This window comes from Phyllobates terribilis, unplaced genomic scaffold (assembly GCF_046119375.1).
Source record: "Phyllobates terribilis strain yellow unplaced genomic scaffold, ASM4611937v1 Scaffold_12__6_contigs__length_324123572, whole genome shotgun sequence".
Taxonomy (NCBI): Eukaryota; Metazoa; Chordata; class Amphibia; order Anura; family Dendrobatidae; genus Phyllobates; species Phyllobates terribilis.
Genome location: NW_027362772.1, coordinates 161,415,975 through 161,435,307, shown reverse-complemented (window position 1 = coordinate 161,435,307; position 19,333 = coordinate 161,415,975). Strand labels below are relative to the sequence as shown.

The following is a 19,333-nucleotide window of genomic DNA, read 5'->3' as shown; positions in this document are numbered from 1 at the left end:
GAGGGTGCCCGTTCGCATTCTCAACATTGGAGAGAGGGAGTTTCACTTACCCAGGTACACTACACTTGCCAAACTGTTTGCTGTCGAACACAAAGCTATCAGGGCCGTAGAGCCTTCGCCTCCATCTCCACAGGCGGAGGGTAATGGCTCCCAGAAACAAAAGGAGGACTGGTGCCAGAAACTCCATGTGGGTGCTGACTCCACTCCCCTGCACCAAAAACAAGGAGTCTACCGGGTGGTTCAGGAGTACGAAAGAATATTTAGTTAGCACCCGCTAGACTTCGGCCGAGTAAAGGGAGTGGAACACCACATCCCCACAGGGAGCCACCCACCAATAAAAGAGAGGCACAGAACTGTACCCCCTGCACATTATCAGAACGCAAAGGGCATGCTAAGAGAAATGAAAGAAGCTGGGGTCATTAGAGATAGCTGTAGCCCCTGGGCAGCCCCCTTGGTTCTGGTAAAAAAGAAAAATGGCACCATGAGAATGTGCGTGGACTATAGACAAATCAACCGTATCACCCATAAAGACACATATCCGCTGCCTAGAATAGAAGAGTCTTTAGCCGCACTAAAATCAGCTAACTTCTTTTCTACTTTGGACCTTACTAGCGGGTACTGGCTGGTTCCTGTGGCAGAGGCTGACAAGGAGAAGACCGCCTTCACCACCCCGATGGGACTGAGCGAGTTCAACTGTATGCCCTTCGGGCTCTGCAACGCACCAGGGACCTTCCAGAGGCTGATGGAATGCTGTCTAGGGCACCGAAACTTCGAGACGGTCCTACTTTACCTGGACGACGTGATCGTCTATTCGAAGACCTACGAGGACCATCTAAAACACCTGGCAGAGTTGTTCGAAGCCCTGGCAGGCTATGGCCTGAAGGTGAAACCATCAAAGTGTCACCGGTTGAAACCGAAGGTCCAGTACCTAGGGCACGTGGTAAGTGCAGAAGGAGTAGCCCCCGACCCTGACAAGGTCACAGTAATCAAGAGCTGGCCAAGCCCCTCAAACATCATAGAAATGAGACAATTTCTCGGGTTGGTAGGCTACTACCGAAAGTTCATCTCTGGGTTCACTAAGATGGCAGCCCCTATGCAGGACCTCGTGATAGGACAGTCTAAGTCCAGAAGCCAAAAGCCACCCTTCAAGTGGGACAAGCCGGAAGAGGAGTCCTTCCGCCAGTTGAAGATGGCCCTCACAGGGGATGAGATCCTGGCCTACCCCAATTATGGCCAGCCTTTTATTCTCCACACAGACGCCAGTAATGTGGGGCTGGGAGCCGTACTGTCGCAAAACCAACAGGGCAAAGAAAGGGTGATTGCGTATGCCAGCCGGAAGCTGAGGTCCACTGAAAGGAACCCGGAGAATTACAGCTCCTTTAAGCTAGAATTCTTGGCAGTGGTGTGGGCCATCACAGAACGGTTTAAGCATTACCTGGCCTCCGCAAAGTTCACCGTGTACACGAACAACAACCCGTTGACACACCTGGACAATGCAAGACTAGGTGCCCTAGAACAGCGGTGGATGGCGCGACTCTCGAATTATGACATCGTGATCAAGTACCGGGCAGGCAAAACCAATGCCAACGCTGACGCCCTATCGAGAATGCCTCACTTACCTGAAGGTGACGAAGACCCAGAAGAGCTGGAGGAGGTAGAACTCCCCGCGTTTCACCGGTATGGAGCCACTCAATACTCCCACCGCTTGAAGGAGGAAGATTTAATAACCGTTATGATCAATCCCCTACCTCACCACAGCTGGGCCGAGACCCAAGATAGTGACCCTGCAATCCGCATGGTGAAAAACCTGCTGACCCAGGAAGACGCCCGCTTAGATCCGAATGCTCCAGAGGAAGCCAAGCAGCTATAGAAAGAGAAGAGCAATCTGTTCCTCTATGAAGGCAAGCTGTGCAGAAGACTTGTCAACCACCGGACACACGAGCTGACCTGGCAAGTCGTGGTCCCAAGGCGGGATGCAGCTATGGTCCTGGGGGCTTACCATGACAGAGCGGGGCACTTCGGCTGGAAGAAACTGGAGTTCCTTCTAAGAGGACGGTTCTTTTGGGTCGGCATGAGAGGGGCTGTAGAGAAGTGGTGCAGAGACTGTGGCCCTTGTAACCTAAGGAGGAAGGATCGCACCAGCCAGAAGACACCCTTGAGACCCATCGTCACCACGCAGCCTCTTGAGCTGATAGCTCTGGACCACGTCAAATTGGCTCCAAGCCGGTCGGGATACGTTTATGCCCTGACAATCGTGGACCACTATTCCCGATTTCTAGTGGTGGTCCCTGTAAAAGACTTTACAGCTCAAACGTCGGCCAGAGCCTTCCAGCAATACTTCTGCCGCCCACACGGGTATCCGGAACAAGTCCTGACAGACCAGGGTCCAGCCTTTGAGGCCGAAATCTTTCAAGAGTTCTGCAACCTCTATGGCTGTAAGAAGATTCGGACAACTCCTTACCACCGACAAACCAACGGGATGTGTGAGAAAATGAACAATATAGTCATTGATCTCCTGAAGACGTTGCCCCTGGAGGAACGCAGCCTGTGGCCAGAAAAACTGCCGGACCTGATAGACTTATACAACCATATCCCTGTGAATGCTACAAACTGCACCCCGGCTTACCTGATGCGAGTTAGACCGGGTAAGCTGCCCATAGACCTGGAGATGGGAGTCCTAATACCCGAGGACACCTCCCCAGATGCGGACTGGGATACGGAAAGACGACTGCAGTACAAGAAGGTACAGGAGAGTGTGGAGAAGAGCCTGGCCCAGGTGAGAGAAAGGCAAGAAAGACTCTTCAACCAACACGCCCCTGCTGGTCCCCTGGAACCTGGTGAGCAGGTCCTGAAGCGAAAGAGAAGGCTACACAAGCTGGATGACCAGTGGGAAAGGGAACCCTACACCGTACTGCAGTCTGATCATGACAACCCAAAGGTGTGCGTGATCACCAGGGATGGAGGAGAAACCACTAGTACCGTCTCCAGAGACCACCTAAAAAGGTGCCCCGAGCAACTACGGAATGCAGAAGAGGATCAAAGTGACCTTGAACCCGCAGAGGACAAGGAAGAAATGATCAGCACCGTTCTCGGAGAGTTCCCTCAGTCCTGGACTCGAATAAACGATGCCATAGTGGTACCCGTCCCGCATTTCCTACAACCAACTCAGCAGCAACCTACACCAGAGCGGGAAAGGGAAGAAGAACAAGCAGTTCCAGAGGCAGAAGAGCCTGAACCAGCAGCCCAGGAGAATCAACCCTCTGCTGACAGTGAGCCTGCCATGCCTGCGGTAAGCCAGAGGACCCGCAGACAGCTGCCTGCCCTGCCTGTAAGTCTAGCCAGTGACTGTACCCTAAATGGTAGTGAAGAAAACCAGGTTAGACCACCACCAGAAAGTGGGTTACGCAGGTCAACCAGGAGCACAAAGGGGCAGATACCCACTCACTGGAAAGTATAGGGTGCACTAAAACTGTAAATAGCCCTGTTGCCAAGTGTTGAAATGTTTGCAAAGTTACCTGCATGATTAGTAATTGTGTATTTCAGTTTCTTACAGTTGCCGTACGGACTCAAAGGTTATGATCTTTTAATAACCGGGACTTTGTATGGACTGCGTTCGGAGCCTAACCAAGGAATGAACTAAGACTGTAAAGGACTTGGGGCTAGGACAGACCCCCACCTGGTTAAGGCTCCCCGTTGTGTTGGTGATATGGACACCCGGTCACAGACCACACTGTGACCTTAAGAACTCAACCTGTGCGTCGTTTGTCTACTAATGTTTTATGGTCATGCATATTATTCTTGTTTCTTGTTTAGTCCCGGAGTACTAAATTTTACTAGGGGGGAATGTGTCACCCTGGCCTGGATGCCACAAATGTATAATAAAGCTGTGTCTGAGAGCAAGGGGGAGGTTCTCTGGTCAGGGACCATTAGCATGCAATACCTCCTGTCCCAGGCCAGTAGGGGGAGCAGGCTGCCCCTATAAAAGCTGGAACTGGGGGCAGGGTTAGAGGAGAACTGGACAACCTGTCTCTGGATTGAGAGGTGTCCCAGAGCAGGGACAGACAGTTGTGTTGCAGCCTAAGAGGCCGTGTGGCAGTAGGAGAGCCACGAGCCAGGGACAAGAGGCGAAGCGAGCCTGTCCTGGCAGATAGAGAAACTAATCTACCGGACTTTGGTGTCCGAGGCTGTTAGGATTCCAAGTCCTACAGCAAATAACCAGTCCGCAGGGGACTGTATCTCCTTTGGCCTAAGAAGCCCGGAGGTTCCGCCACAGCAGAAGGGACCGGTGAAGCCGCACCAGGCCAAGAGTAAAAAGGGACCCAAGTCGCCAGCCATACGGGCGAGAAGACACGGTGAGCTCAGGAATGTGGGCTATTACATCACGAGGAGGGAGAGAGCGCAGAGAGCACGGTAGGCCTGCACCCTCACCCTGATCAGGGCCAGCCTCCCACTTGTTCTCAGACATCCAGGCCCCCTCCTAGCCGGGCCTGTTTTTGGGTCGTTTCACCTGTTCTAATAAAGACCCTGAACTGTTTAAGAGGCCTCCGTTTCCTGGCTATTGCGGTCGGAATCATCCCCTCCGTCATCCATAATATACTGCCCTGGGGCCATACTCCTCCCGTGGGGAGTTGTACTATTCAGTGCTGCACATTTACATTTGCCCCAGCGCTCTGCACTGCAGCGGCGGTTAGCCCTGACCGCAATCCACGGGTGGCGTAGTCGGACATTGCAAAACATATATAAGACTGCCACTGGTCTGACCACCCTGAGCCACGGACCGGGTTGCCACTACTACCCCCATTATTGCCCTGTTGCCCGGATCCGAGTGCCCCACGGCCCAGGGGGCGAGTCATAGATATTGCAATAAAAACTAGACGTTTGCAGCTAGAATAGTCATTTACCACATTAACAATGTATAGAGTGTATTTCTGATTCATTTAATGTTAGCTTCATTGAAAAAAAATGTGCTTTTCTTTCAAAAATAATGAAATTTCTAAATGACCCCAAACTTTTGAACGGTAGTGTATGTGTGCAGAATTATTATGAAACTAGGTAAAAAAAAATTAAATTTTTCCATCTCAATTGTTTATTTTCATCTGTTAAAGTGAGAATAATAGCCAAACTCAGAATATGGAAAATACCAATATAGTTGTCCTTCTTTTCAATAACAGTCATAACAAGCCATCCATCTATGGAGTCTATAGGTTTCTTCATCTGTTGACGATCAACTTTTTGGCCAGAAAGATGACTATTTTCCTTCACCATAAATCTCCTGTTTAAAGAAGCACTCCTCCTCCCATCCAAGTTTTTATCCTCTTAACATATTGCAATCATCAAATTATATAGCACTGTTTACTTAGAATTGCTCATTTTGCCTTTCTACCCAGCTGATTGTTCTCTTTTCTCTTGCTATGTAGAAACGGGAAGTCTCTTGTCCCTGCATTTATCATCCCCCTCTTCACCTCCTGACCCAGCTGCTCTCTCCTCTCCTCTGCCAGGAACTTTTGCAGTGACTCATGAGTCATACAGGAAAATTGACCTCCTGTTTCTACATAGAGCTTAGAAGGATTCAGCTAGTCAGATTTTAATCATGTGATATCATAGACCTAGTGGAAAACAGAAGAATTAGCTGGGTAGAAAGGTAAAATGAGCAATTGTAAGTACACAGTGCTATATAATATGATGATTGTAATATACTAAGAGGATAAAAATTTTGATGGGAATGCTTCATTAAGAAGGGCCCACACTTTTTCAATAGGGTTTAGGTTGGATGAGGAAGGGGTCGTGTCATTATTCTGTCATCTTTTAAGGCGTTTACTGGCAGCCGAGCAGTGGAGACTTCAATCCTGTGACGGATCATTGTCCTGAAGAAAAACCATGGGTGTCTTGAAAGATACAGATTTTTCCTGCGTCGCTGACCGAAAAAAGAGTTGTGATGGTGGAAGGTAAGGGGCAGTTCTCAGGGTTTCTGTCTAGTGGCCACAGATTAACAAAATGGTGATGGACCGGGTCCTGCGAATCGATTTGCACCAACTTTACTTTTAAGGATTCAAATCCTGCTTTAATTCCACATTCCTAGACCCAATAAGTATTTATTATTCATCGGTCGTGAAACCTTTCCAGTAGACCACCCCATTATCCAGACCCCATTTCCCGAGACAGACTTTCAGCTCCATCAAGGCAGAGATGTTAGAAAATCATTTTAGGTGATTTTAGGCTCTCTAACCATTATTTGTTCTTTACAGATGTGAAATCCAGCTATAAATTGAAGCAATCCTCAGTTTATGAGACTACAATGTGGACCTCTACCGATCTTGTGTTGTGTGAGGTTTAGGTCCATGATGTAGTCTCATATGCTCAACCATGATTCAATTTATGGCCAGTATTCACCTGATTTTTGCCATAGCCCATCTTTAAAGAACAATTAATGGTTAAAGGGTTTAAAATCATCCAAAAAGATTTTCTAACATCTTTGCTTTGATGGAGCTGATAATCTGTCACAGGAAACGTGGTTTGGTTAATGGGGCGGCCTACTGGAAAAGTTTCCCTACGTAAAAATACATGTTGGATCTAGGAATGTGGAACCCATCCCTTGGTTGAACTTGATGGACATCTTAATATATGCAACTCTTGTCAATAAGTTTATAACTGACCCACTTGTTATATTCTAATTAAAATGGTTTCTGGGGGTTAGTGTACAAATATGATGAATATTCTCACCTCCACAACGAGTTTGTTCCCTCTGTACACCGTGTTATTATTCACCATACTGACGATGGCTACACCCAGGTTACATCTGATGCCAAACGAGATACAGAACCCAAGTCCACTCATAATGGCAATAATGTAACGTCGGGGCAATCCGAAGCATGTACAGTCTACGACCGGCTGGCTTTTCTCAGTCTTGATCACAGGCCTTCCTTCTTCTGTCAACTCGATTGTTTCCCCATTTGTCTGCCGTTTTTCCAATATCCTACAAAAAAAAAGAAAAATTTTAATTGAACTAGGTTGTAAAAAGAAGATTTTACAATTTTTAAAAAATAATGTCAATTATTTTATACCCTTTGCATTTCGGTTTTGATAATTCTCTTTAAAAGGGGTTGTCCATTTTCAGATAACCCTGGTTCACGGGCGCAGTTTCTTAAAAAAAATAAAAAAAACTGTTCTTTACTTATTGTCTCCACTTGGGCGCTTCTTATTTTATTCTGACAAGTTTTGGAGCACATACCTGTGTAATTTTCATGCAGGTGACCCCTAAACTGTGTAGGGGGGTAGAAGAAGACGCTGCATCAACATAAGTTTGTATGAATATTAATGAAGATGAATGTTTTATGGTTACATGTGTTTTATAAAGTTTTGCATTTTATCCTTATGGCCGGTTTGTGTCTTGATTCTCCTGGAGGTTTTATCTCTAGGCCATCCCCATGGAATGGGGAGAGTTGTCCACTAGGGGAAGCATTTCAAACCATAGGGATATAGTTTGCATCACTCAGGGTAGTATATAGTTAACAGCTTGGGATTAGCCCATACTCTGAGAGGGGTTAGATCAGATAAGAAGGGGAAGCGCTTCCTGCTTTTAGTCAGTCCAGGAGAGAGTTCAGTCAAAATCAGAGGAAGTGCTCAACAGTAACAGTGTTTAATAGGTTCCAAGGCAGTGATGCAGCAGGGACGAAGGGGTTCTGTCAGTGCCAAGTCTCTAGACAGTAGGAGGACTCATTAGAAGTCCGGGGGCAGTCTTGGGCCTAGGGCCCAGATGAAGCATTGGGTGCCATGTCTCTGTCTTCCCTGTGAGGAAGATGCCGGTCAGGTCGCAGCAAGAGGTTAGGATTGTGGGCCTCAGGGAAGCTGTTATCATTCAGGCAGAATGGAGGCAAGGACTGATTGTACACTACACAAAGGGAACATCATCTGGAGAGGACTCTATCTCACTCTATGTATCACAAATGCATGTATCCGAATTCCTCAGTTAAGATGAACCTGTTAAACTGCAACCATGGTGTCTTGTCATGTGTGCAGCTATATCCGGTCCCATGGATGGGGTGGTAACAAGGACTCCCGTACAACAAGTGAGTACAGAAGGAATCCCACAGCACAGCACACATAAGTCAGATTCTTGTGTAGAAGAGGGGTTACAGGGCAAAGAGAACTCATTTCTGGCCCATAGCAACTGGCCCTGTACCCCCCTTCAGCTGCAACATAGGTTAATGTCATCCATCGTAGCATAACTTTAAGCTCATGGGCTTCAATGAAAAATTTGTAACAGAGTCCCATCTGTCTTCAATAGTATTGATCTTCTCTTATGGGCAAGGGGATCTTTTGGAGCCCCCAAGCTCCAGGGCCTGGATGCAACAGCAACCACTGAACCCACTATTGATATAGCACGGTGGGCAGCATGGTGGCTCAGTGGTTAGCACTGCAGCCTTGCAGCGCTGGGGTCCTGGGTTCAAATCACACCAAGGGCAACATCTGCAAAGAGTTTGTATGTTCTCCCCGTGTTTGCGTGGGTTTCTTCCGGGTTCTCTGGGTTCCACCCACACTCCAAAGACATACTGATAGGGAATGTAGATTTTGAGCCCCGATGGGGACAGTGCCCATAATGTCTGTAAAGCGCTGTAGAATTAATGGCGCTATGTAAGTGAGTAAAATAAATAAATAAATAAATAAATATACCCCTGTTCATCCACTCTTTCAGTGGGACGTTACATAGCTTGAGCAGTCTGCTATGAGCATACATGATGGAACGTATGTTTGACCCTACTGCAGTGATCAATGAGATGCCAGCAATAAACGCAAACTCTCCTGTCTGTATTCTTGTATGAACTGTGGCAGGGAAGAGCTGGAAATTACACACAGCAGCAAAGTGGGAGCCAGAAAGGAGATTGAGGTTAATGTAACAAAATGAGAGCCAAAGAGGATTTAGAGGTGACAGCAACACAGTGACAGCTACAGAGGAGATCAGGTGATAGCAGTATAATGAGAGCCAGAGAGGAAATTGAGGTGACAGCAGAACAGTAAGAGCTAGAGAAGAGATTGAGGTGACAGCAACACACTGTGATCTAGAGAAGAGATCGAGGTGACAGCAGCACACTTGTGATCTAGAGAGGAGATCAATGTGACAGCAGCACACTGTGATCTAGAGAGGAGATTGAGGTGACAGCAGCAAACTGTGATCTAGAGAGGAGATCGAGGTGACAGCAGCACACTGTGATCTAGAGAGTAGATCGAGTTGACAGCAGCACACTGTGATCTAGAGAGGAGATAGAGGTGACAGCAGCACACTGTTATCTAGAGAGGAGATCGAGGTGACAGCAGCACAGTGTGAACTAAAAAGGAGATTGAAGTGACAGAAGCACAATGAGAGCTAGAGAGGAGATTGAGGTGACAGCAGCACAGTAAGAGCTAGAGAGGAGATTGTGGTTACAGTAGAACAGTGAGAGACATAGGAAATTGAAGTGACAGCAGCACAGTGAGAGCCAGAGAGGAAATCAAGGTGACAGCAACACTTTGAGAGCTAGAGAGAAGATCAGGTGACAGAAGAATAATGAGAGTCAGAGAGGAGATTGAGGTGACAGCAGAAAAGTGAGAGCTGGAAAGGAGAATGAGGAGACAGCAGCACAGTGAGAGTAAGATAAGAGATGAGGTGACAGAAAAACAGTGAAAGCCACAGAGAACATAGAGTAGACAGCAAGCTCAGTGAGAGCCAGAGAGGAGATAGAGGTAACAGTAGAGATTTAGCTGAGAGACAGCAGCAAGAATAGTTACAATCCTATCCTTATGTGTATGTCCTTCTTTATAATATTAGACACAAAGCTGGTACAGACAGTAAAATCCTCTGTGAGCTGCTGCTAAAACCCTACAGCTGCATGAGGAGATTGAGAACATAGTTATGATGGTGCAGCAGAGCTGACTTGCAGGCAGAGTACATGGATTTCACTAATTCAAGTGTGGGGAGTAAAGGTTGTGGACAGTGCAGAGATCCAGTAAAGGAGGGACAAGATCAACTTTGCATGAAAGGGATCTAGCAGCAGCAAAGTCCTACTGTCATTTCCTGTGACTGGTCTACATTTCTTTCTTACTAGAGACAAATCTAAACTAACAATAGACAATGGACAGAGAAGTACAATCGCGGAAGCCCCTAATGGCCAGAAATTAAGGGCATTTTTACAAAGGAAAGACACTTTCTTCAAATAAAGTGGCTAATAATTTTGCTATTTAGCACACTGGCTATCAAATGGAGATGTTTAAGGGAGAACAAACTTATCTAATATTAGTGTTTGTTTTTTTATTTATTTTTTTGTTAAATTTACATTTAAATGACCTAAACATTTTCGTTCTACTTCAAGGATATGGACACATTTGGAGGATATTAAAAATGTTGACCTATTTGACTTCTACAGCCTCTAGGTATCATAGTACAGAACAACTTGTAGAATCAGTTACTAGTGAATCCATCAGTAAGCTTGTTTTGGCAGCAAAGTTTTCAATTCTTATACTCTTCTAAGCTAATTTATGACCAGGGCAAAGATGGGTTGAACATTGATGTGATTATGTACCAGCATAATCGTGGCCTATTCTAGTTTTCACACTGGTCACGAGAGCAGTGACAAAAGGTTGATGCTTCCTGTTTTTCTGCAGCTCAGTTTAGCTTTACTGTGTGGACTGGGACAGAGCCATCAGAGAGATTGGAGAAATTTAATAACAGATGTATTGATCTGCTGGAGGTCTAGATAATACATGTGAGTATATACAGTACAGACCAAAAGTTTGGACACACCTTCTCATTTAAAGATTTTTCTGTATTTTCTTGGCTATGAAAATTGTACATTCACACTGAAGGCATCAAAACTATGAATTAACACATGTGGAATTATATACTTAACAAAAAAGTGTGAAACAACTGAAAATATGTCTTATATTCTAGGTTCTTCAAAGTAGACACCTTTTGCTTTGATGACTGCTTTGCACACTCTTGACATTCTCTTGATGAGCTTCAAGAGGTAGTCACCGGAAATGGTCTTCCAACAATCTTGAAGGAGTTCCCAGAGATGCTTAGCACTTGTTGGCCCTTTTGCCTTCACTCTGCGGTCCAGCTCACCCCAAACCATCTCGATTGGGTTCAGGTCTGGTGACTGTGAAGGTCAGGTCATCTGGCGTAGCACCCCATCACTCTCCTTCTTGGTCAAATAGCCCTTACACAGCCTGGAGGTGTGTTTGGGGTCATTGTCCTGTTGAAAAATAAATGATGGTCCAACTAAACGCAAACCTGATGGAATAGCATGCCGCTGCAAGATGCTGTGATAGCCATGCTGGTTCAGTATGCCTTCAATTTTGAATAAATCCCCAACAGTGTCACCAGCAAAGCACCCCCACACCATCAAACCTCCTCCTCCATGCTTCACGGTGGGAACCATGCATGTAGAGTCCATCTGTTCAGCTTTTCTGCGTCGCCCAAAGACACGGTGGTTGGAACCAAAGATCTCAAATTTGGACTCATCAGACCAAAGCACAGATTTCCACTGGTCTAATGTCCATTCCTTGTCTTCTTTAGCCCAAACAAGTCTCTTCTGCTTGTTGCCTGTCCTTAGCAGTGGTTTCCTAGCAGCTATTTTACCATGAAGGCCTGCTGCACAAAGTCTCCTCTTAACAGTTGTTGTAGAGATGTGTCTGCTGCTAGAACTCTGTGTGGCATTGACCTCGTCTCTAATCTGAGCTGCTGTTAACCTGCAATTTCTGAGGCTGGTGACTCGGATAAACTTATCCTCAGAAGCAGAGGTGACTCTTGGTCTTCCTTTCCTGGGGCGGTCCTCATGTGAGCCAGTTTCTTTGTAGCGCTTAATGGTTTTTGCAACTGCACTTGGGGACACTTTCAAAGTTTGCCCAATTTTTCGGCCTGACTGACCTTCATTTCTTCATTAAAGTAATGATGGCCACTCGTTTTTCTTTACTTAGCTGCTTTTTTCTTGCCATAATACAAATTCTAACAGTCTATTCCGTAGGACTATCAGCTGTGTATCCAACTGACTTCTGCACAACACAACTGATGTTCCCAACCCCATTTATAAGACAAGAAATCCCACTTATTAAACCTGACAGGGCACACCTGTGAAGTGAAAACCATTTCCGGTGACTACCTCTTGAAGCTCATCAAGAGAATGCCAAGAGTGTGCAAAGCAGTCATCAAAGCAAAAGGTGGCTACTTTGAAGAACCTAGAATATAAGACATATTTTCAGTTGTTTCACACTTTTTTGTTAAGTATATAATTCCACATGTGTTAATTCATAGTTTTGATGCCTTCAGTGTGAATGTCATGAAAATACAGAAAAATCTTTAAATGATAAGGTGTGTCCAAACTTTTGGTCTGTACTGTATGTGTGCAGCTAACTGAGCCCTGGTCCATACTCCATCCTTATCAGGGAGTGGAATACCACACCTCTGGTTAAGGTGCAATACCCCTGTAGCGGCCGAACCCTCGGGGCGCTACATATGAAGTAACTTGTCTTGTAGGATACTCACATACAACTCAACATTGAGACCACCATTGATCCTGGTCAAATATCCAACGCCTTTGGCTGTGAAACAACCCGATATAATCAGGCTTCCTCCACCGAACTTGACAGTTTCTTCAATTTCACGATCCGTTAGCCCCCTTTTACCTTGTTTCTTCTAGACCCATTTGCACCTATCAGAGCCTAGTCTATTGACTTTCATCTCATTGCTCCAAATCCCCCGTTTCCAATCATCTACTGTCCACTTTTAGTACTTTTTTGCAAACTCCAGCCAACGCATCTTATGATGATATTGAAGTTGAGGCTTCTTCACCTTCTTTCGGGCCACCATTCCAGACTTGTGCTACGTGCATTGCTCAGTACTTTCATGGACGTTTGTGATCACTATTACGAAGCATACGAGCCACCTCCATTGCCCTGTTTGTCGCTCCAGAACTGATAGACCTTGTGATGAGCCGACTTGTTGACTCCGATATTTTGCCTGAACGTCCAACTCTTGGCTTTTGAATGGATGGATGGACTTCATTTCATATTCTTTCAACTGTCGTGGCGCTCACATGATGCAGTTTGCCAATTTTCTTGGCCAAGAGACCACTATTGATGACCTGGATGATGCGGTTTCTCTTTTCTTGGGCAATCTTCTTCATGGCTGCTCCTCGCTTTGAACCAGTGACCTTTTGCTTGGGAATCAACCTAATAACACACTGAGCTATTAAGGAATGTGAGAACAGATTGTAATTTGTAGTATACAGGAAGAAAATGATTTTTCCACCACCAGGAGCAAAACAGTAAAAATACAGTGACATGACAAAAATCTACATAACTAGTCATATGCTAAATAGTTGTAAGTCAAATTTATGTATGAGATAGCCAAGATGATTGTCTATAAAATGATGGTGGTGTCAATTTTGAAGCAGTAGTGGATGGTGAGATATGGAGTCTGAAATTCAAAAGTTCAAAATATTGTTACCCTTTTGCTCATCAGTATATATTCACACAGATAAGGGCATTTTCTCAATTTGCAACCTATCACTAATCCGTGGGATAACTAATAACTGTCTCATTACTGGGGTCTGACCATTCTAAATTAAGTTGTGAAATGCCCCGTTCTGGATCAGTGGAGATGGCATTGATTGACCAACCCATCAATCAATCAGTAGGTGAAAACTTGCCAAGTTAAAGGTAGCACTAAAAGGGAACAAAATTATTTTTTAATATGTGTGCAACCTCTCGCAGTGCATCCCCAGTCTTAAAAAATCATGAAATATAATGTATATCTGCGTATTAAAAAGCAGAGTTTGGGGAATGTTTCATCGGCCATTTTATATCTCTCTTGTTATGAAGCAGAAAATGGTTCTTTGATCATTTCTAAATGACAAGTTTGGAAATGTTAACTTTTTTCCTCCATGTTTCAGTGTTTAAAAATGGCTCATTAACAGCTGTGAAATCTTTCACTTCCACATGATAGCTGTGAAAAAGAACCTGAAAATCAGAAAAAAAAAATTATCACTTCTCACGTATCAACTATTTATAAGACATGCAATCGCTGTGGTTGTTAGATTGATTGCTAATTGGGCACAATCACTTTTTTGGGATATTATATATTTTTTTACAATTTTTATACATAAATCCAGAAACTCATATTCAGAGAGAACTCTGCATAGATGAAAAAGGGGACAGAAAATTTGACTATGGGGGTGCAAAATATGTATTGCACCATTTTTATAAGCACTCAGACATTAAAACTACAATGTTCATAAATTTAACCAATTAAGCCCATTGGTGCTTACCCAACAAGGAACACTCCTGACAGTTTGTATGGAGTTAAATACCATCTGTCATTAATTACAGTTAATGAGCAAGTAATCCAAATAACCTACAGATTGTACCTCTGTCCCTGGAAACCTGCAGGGCTGTGCTACAAGTAATTATGGAGCATATATGAAATTGGGATGAATTCACATACAGTGGTCCAACTACGGCAGAAATCCACTCCACAAATAAACTTACACGGAGCATATTTCTATTCTGATTTGACTTGAGTTTTCTTGCAATTGTAGTTATAGTTGTAAATATGATAGGTGACAGTAATATGTCCAATATAAAGCCGCTAACGCAAATGCAAAAAATGCATGTAAAGTCTGATTGCTCCATTATTTCTGTACAGTGGAATGTAAACATCTGGGCACCCCTGGTCAAAATTACTTTTATTGTGAACAGTTAAGCAAGTTGAAGATGGAATGATTTGTAAAAGGGCTAAAGATAGGAAAATGGGCCGATGCAAAAGTTTGGGCACCCTTGGAGATTTGTGTGGTCAGATAACTTTGACCAAGGTTTTAGACCTTAATTAGCCTGTTACGGTTATGGCTTGTTCACTATCATCGTTAGGAAAGGCCAGGTGATGGAAATTTCCCAGCTTTATAAAAACCCAGCCTCCTCTAACCTTGTGCCAAAAAACAGCAGCCGTGGGTTCTCCTAAGTAGCTGCCTAGCACTCTGAGAATGAAAATGGTGGAGGCCCACAAAGCAGGAGAAGGCTATAAGAAGATAGCAAAATGTTTTCAAGTTGCCCTTTCCTCAGTTCGAAATGTAATTAGGAAATGGCAGTTAACAGGAACAGTGGAGGTCAAGATAAGGTCTGGAAGACCAAGCAATATTTCAGTGGGAGCTGCTCGTAGGATTGCTAGAGAGGCAAATCAGATCCGCTGCTTGACTGCAAAAGACCTTCAGAAAGATTTAGCAGACTCTGGAGTTGTGGTAAATTGTTCTACTGTTCAGAGACACCTGCACAAATATGGCCTTCATGGACGAGTAATCAGAAGAAAACCTCTCCTGCGTCCTCACCATAAAATTCAGCATCAGAAGTATGCAAAAGAACATCTAGACAAGCATGATGCATTTTGGAATTTTGGAAACAAGTCCTATGGACCGATGAGGTTAAAATAGAGCTCTTTGGCCACAACGATCAAAGATATGTTGGTGAAAAAAAGGGCACAGAATTTCAGGAAAAGAACATTTCCCCAAGCATTCAGCATGGGGGTGGATCAATCATGCTTTGGGGTTGTGGTGCAGCCAATGGCACCAGGAACATTTCATCGGTACAGAGAAGAATGGATTCAATGAAATTTCAACAAGTTATTGATGCAAACATAACACCATCTGTAAAAATGTTGAAATTGAAAAGTGGATGGCTTCTACAAATGGATAATGATCCTAAACACATGTCAAAATTCACAATAGATGACCTCAAAAGGTGCAAGCTGAAGGTTTTGCAATGGCCTTCACAGTCCCCTGATCTGAACATCATTGAAAATCTGTGGCTAGATTTCAAAATAGCAGTGCATGCAAGACGACCCAGGAAACTCCCTCAAACAAGAATTGAAAGACTCTTGTCTGGCTACAAAAAGCATCTACAAGCTGTGATACTTGCAAAAGGGGGCACTACTAGGTACTAACCATGCAGGGTGTGCAAACTTTTGCATCGGCCCCTTTTCCTTTTTGTAATTTTTACAATGTAAAATATTAAAATATGTACTTTTTTTGCCTAAAATACAAAGGAAATGTCTCATCTTTAACTTTAGGCCTTTTAGAGATAATTTTATCTTCAACTTGCTTAATTGTTCACAATAACAGTAATTTTGACCAGGGGTGCCCAAACTTTTACATGCTACTGTATGTAAAAAAATGGTTATAGGAAGTTTCGCCCCCAGCAGTTCGCCCCCAGCAATTTGCCCCCATCAGTTCGCCCCCATCAGTTCGCCCCCAGGTACATTTCGCCCCCTTCATTTCGCCCCTTCATTTCGCCCCAAGGAAGATTCGCCCCCGCACATTTCGCCCCCGCACGTTTCGCCCCCGGACGATTTGCAGGGCGAAACATCCGGGGGCAAACTGGGGGTGAAATGTGCGGGGGCAAAACATCCTGGGGGCGAAATGCTGGGGACGAAATGTGCGGGGGCGAAATGTCCCCGGGGGCGAATTGCTGGGGGCGAAACATCCAATTTCCGTAAAAAAATATACCATAAGTGGCAACTCATACCTAAATTGACCCACCTAAGTTAGGGTATCTTCTGCTCCTCAGCATGTAAATTCAAGCATCTAATCTAGAATTAAATATTGATTCATGTAATGGTTGTAACATACTTTTGGCTCAAAAGTGGCAATCTTTGATAGATTTGGCATTAGTCACCTCATCTAACGGGTACCAGTGGAACCCTGGCCCTAACCTTTTAATCCCTACACAGGCATCTTGACTAACAATGAGTCCCCTGGGTTGCATCCATGGAGTAGTTGCTGGCCAAAGGAGTGAGACTAAGGCAAGTTTAATTAAACTAGCCAAGACAGTAACTGGAGAAATAGACCCAAGGACACAATTGGGAGACAAACTGAAGTCAGGGAGCCAGCAGGTCAATCAATCAAACTATCAGAGGTCAGTATCAGGTAAAGAAAAAGAGAAAGATGAAGTCAGGTCAGGATCAGGTCGCAAAAAAAGTACACCACCAGTATAGAGAAACCAAATACAATAACTGGCAATTCTCAGCAGACTGCTGAGAGTTTAAATAGGGTGTGGTGCTGCCCTATAGACCACAGCAGGGAGCTAATTACTCATGGTGAGCAGCTGGACAGCACATAAACCTATTCTCCCTGGCTGGGCTGCACCAAAGGTCCCAGACACACTATCATTCCTAGCTAGACAGTGCCTGTGCTGCTCTGTGATATCAGAAATACCACTCCATCACCAAAGTGAATATGGCAGAACCTCGTGACAGAAGCAGATTTGGCTGGAGCAGGTAGGGATATAACAGATTGCTTTATGCTGTTTGGTGGCTTCAGTCACTTGCAGGCCACATGCTCTATTCATTGAAATATTGAGAATAGTAGGAGATTATTGAAATTACTGCAGCCCTTTATTTCCTCCCTTCTAATGTCAAAGATAGATAGATAGTGTAGCAAAGCCAGGTAGGACTGGGTTAAATTCTAGCACTACAGGCATTAAATAGATGCACCTGGCCTAGCTTTAACTAAGAATCAGTCTGTGTTCACTAGGTGTGTCAGTTTGCTGAATAAGCAGAGCCAAGTGTGCTGAAGCTGGTGAGTGACCAGCCAAAATTTGAGTTGTAGCTGGGAGAGAGACAAGCTAGGGTCTCTCTCTGGATGGAGACTGCAGGGAGCAGCAAGGAAAGCTGAGCAGTCTGTGTGTTTGAGCTGCAGAGAAACGTCTAGAAGCCAGAGCCTGTTCAGTGTGAATGGAATTGAACACTTCTGTTTGGCGCTGGAAGGTGCGGAAGCTTTGGCTGAAGGTGATACCAAGACATGTTAGGATCGTACCTCTTCAGTGTGTAAAGTGTTGCTCCACGAGAAAGGACTGTAATCTGTTCGGGTGAGCCCACCCCGATATATGTGCCTGCTAAACTAACTGTTTATTTTCTGCTATACCTTTGTGCCCGGAGGGGGCTGTTTTTTGTTTTGAATCCCTTGAAGTGTTATGAAAGCAAATAAACTGCACATGTTTGGACCAAACGCATTGCCTGTGTGTGAACGCGACCTAATGCCTACCTGACAATGAATCACTACAATAGATAGATAGAGTTAAAATAACTTGAAATTACTCCTGCAAACAAGGAATTACAACCTGTATATATGACTGTAGAGGGAACTTATTATTCTTTTGATTACAGCAGCATCGGCCCAGATTGAAGTAAAAAGTCTGTTTCGACTGTGTAAAAAGTTTGTGACCATTGGTGTGTGTAACATAGGAGATGGTAGGAGGGATACTGTAAATGGGGAAAAAGATTCTGAATTCATAGAGATGGTGACGGGGTGCAGTTGCACTGAATTTGGAACGTGGCAGACATGATTAGAGATATCAGGAGAAGTATGCAGCAAAATTGACTAAACTTTAAAAGCCTCTTGAGAATCTATTGTCGCTGTTGGGTTTTTGTTTTTCATTGGAGATAACGATCAACCATTTATCGTAGAAAAATGGTCAAGTCAACCAATGTGGGAGCTACTGTTACATAGCTGCAGCATATTCTAGGTATTAGAGGGGCTTATGAAAGAAGACAAGACTTTAAAAATCAGGAGCCTGGATACAGCTCATAAATACCTATAAATATCTGCAGATTTCCACTGAATATTTGACTCCACTTCCCTGTCAATTCCTGACATTTTTTGTCTTGTTTAGTCAGCAGCTCTCAGATGGAGTTGTTAATTGAGTGTTTCATTATTTTTTCCCTTGCAGGGGTCCTGCGTCGTGGGGAGTGTGAACATATGGTGCTGGCACCAAGATCTTAAGGAAGTGGAGGAGAAGTGTAGCAAGCCCCCAATCTCATAAAATATGCATTAGTAGAGCCACCAAGCCCCTACCCATCCTATAAATAAATAATCTCACATAAAGGCAGGGGGGGCTGCTCTTACAATTTAGAGCTGAGCTTTCCTTTTGTAAAAAATCTTTAAAGCCGTCCTCAGACACCGAACCTAACGGCAGCCAGCACTATGAAATATCCCAGAGGTTATTACACAGTACCACTTATATTGTAGCAGCAAATTGGTGCAGCCACTGAAAGAGTGACAGGCGAAACACCCGGGAAACGAATGCTAAGTGGAAGGAGGACTGCAGACAGCAGGTCCCCAGTCACCTCTTTATGCTTCTATGGAAAGATGGATAATTGCCAGTAACATAGAGTTCACCAATCTGTAGCCCTCTACAACTCTCATATTTTGGCACCACCAATTAAGTGAACAAAAATGCACATTACTATACTGCATGCTGCTATAACTTCCATTAATGTGGCCGGCAAGTATTTTTTCACTACGCCCATTGCATGGTA

The 19,333-nt window shown here is 44.4% G+C and overlaps 1 protein-coding gene across 1 annotated transcript in view; it reads right to left on the bottom strand.

Annotated features, from left to right (window-relative positions):
* The window catches only part of SLC17A7 (solute carrier family 17 member 7), a 194,691-nt gene that overhangs the window by 112,173 nt on the left and 63,185 nt on the right, over positions 1-19,333 (bottom strand). Inside the window, exon 2 of the mRNA XM_073656469.1 lies at positions 6,721-6,973. Coding sequence (XP_073512570.1) covers positions 6,721-6,973 — 253 coding nt within the window. The remainder of the gene's footprint in view (positions 1-6,720; positions 6,974-19,333) is intronic.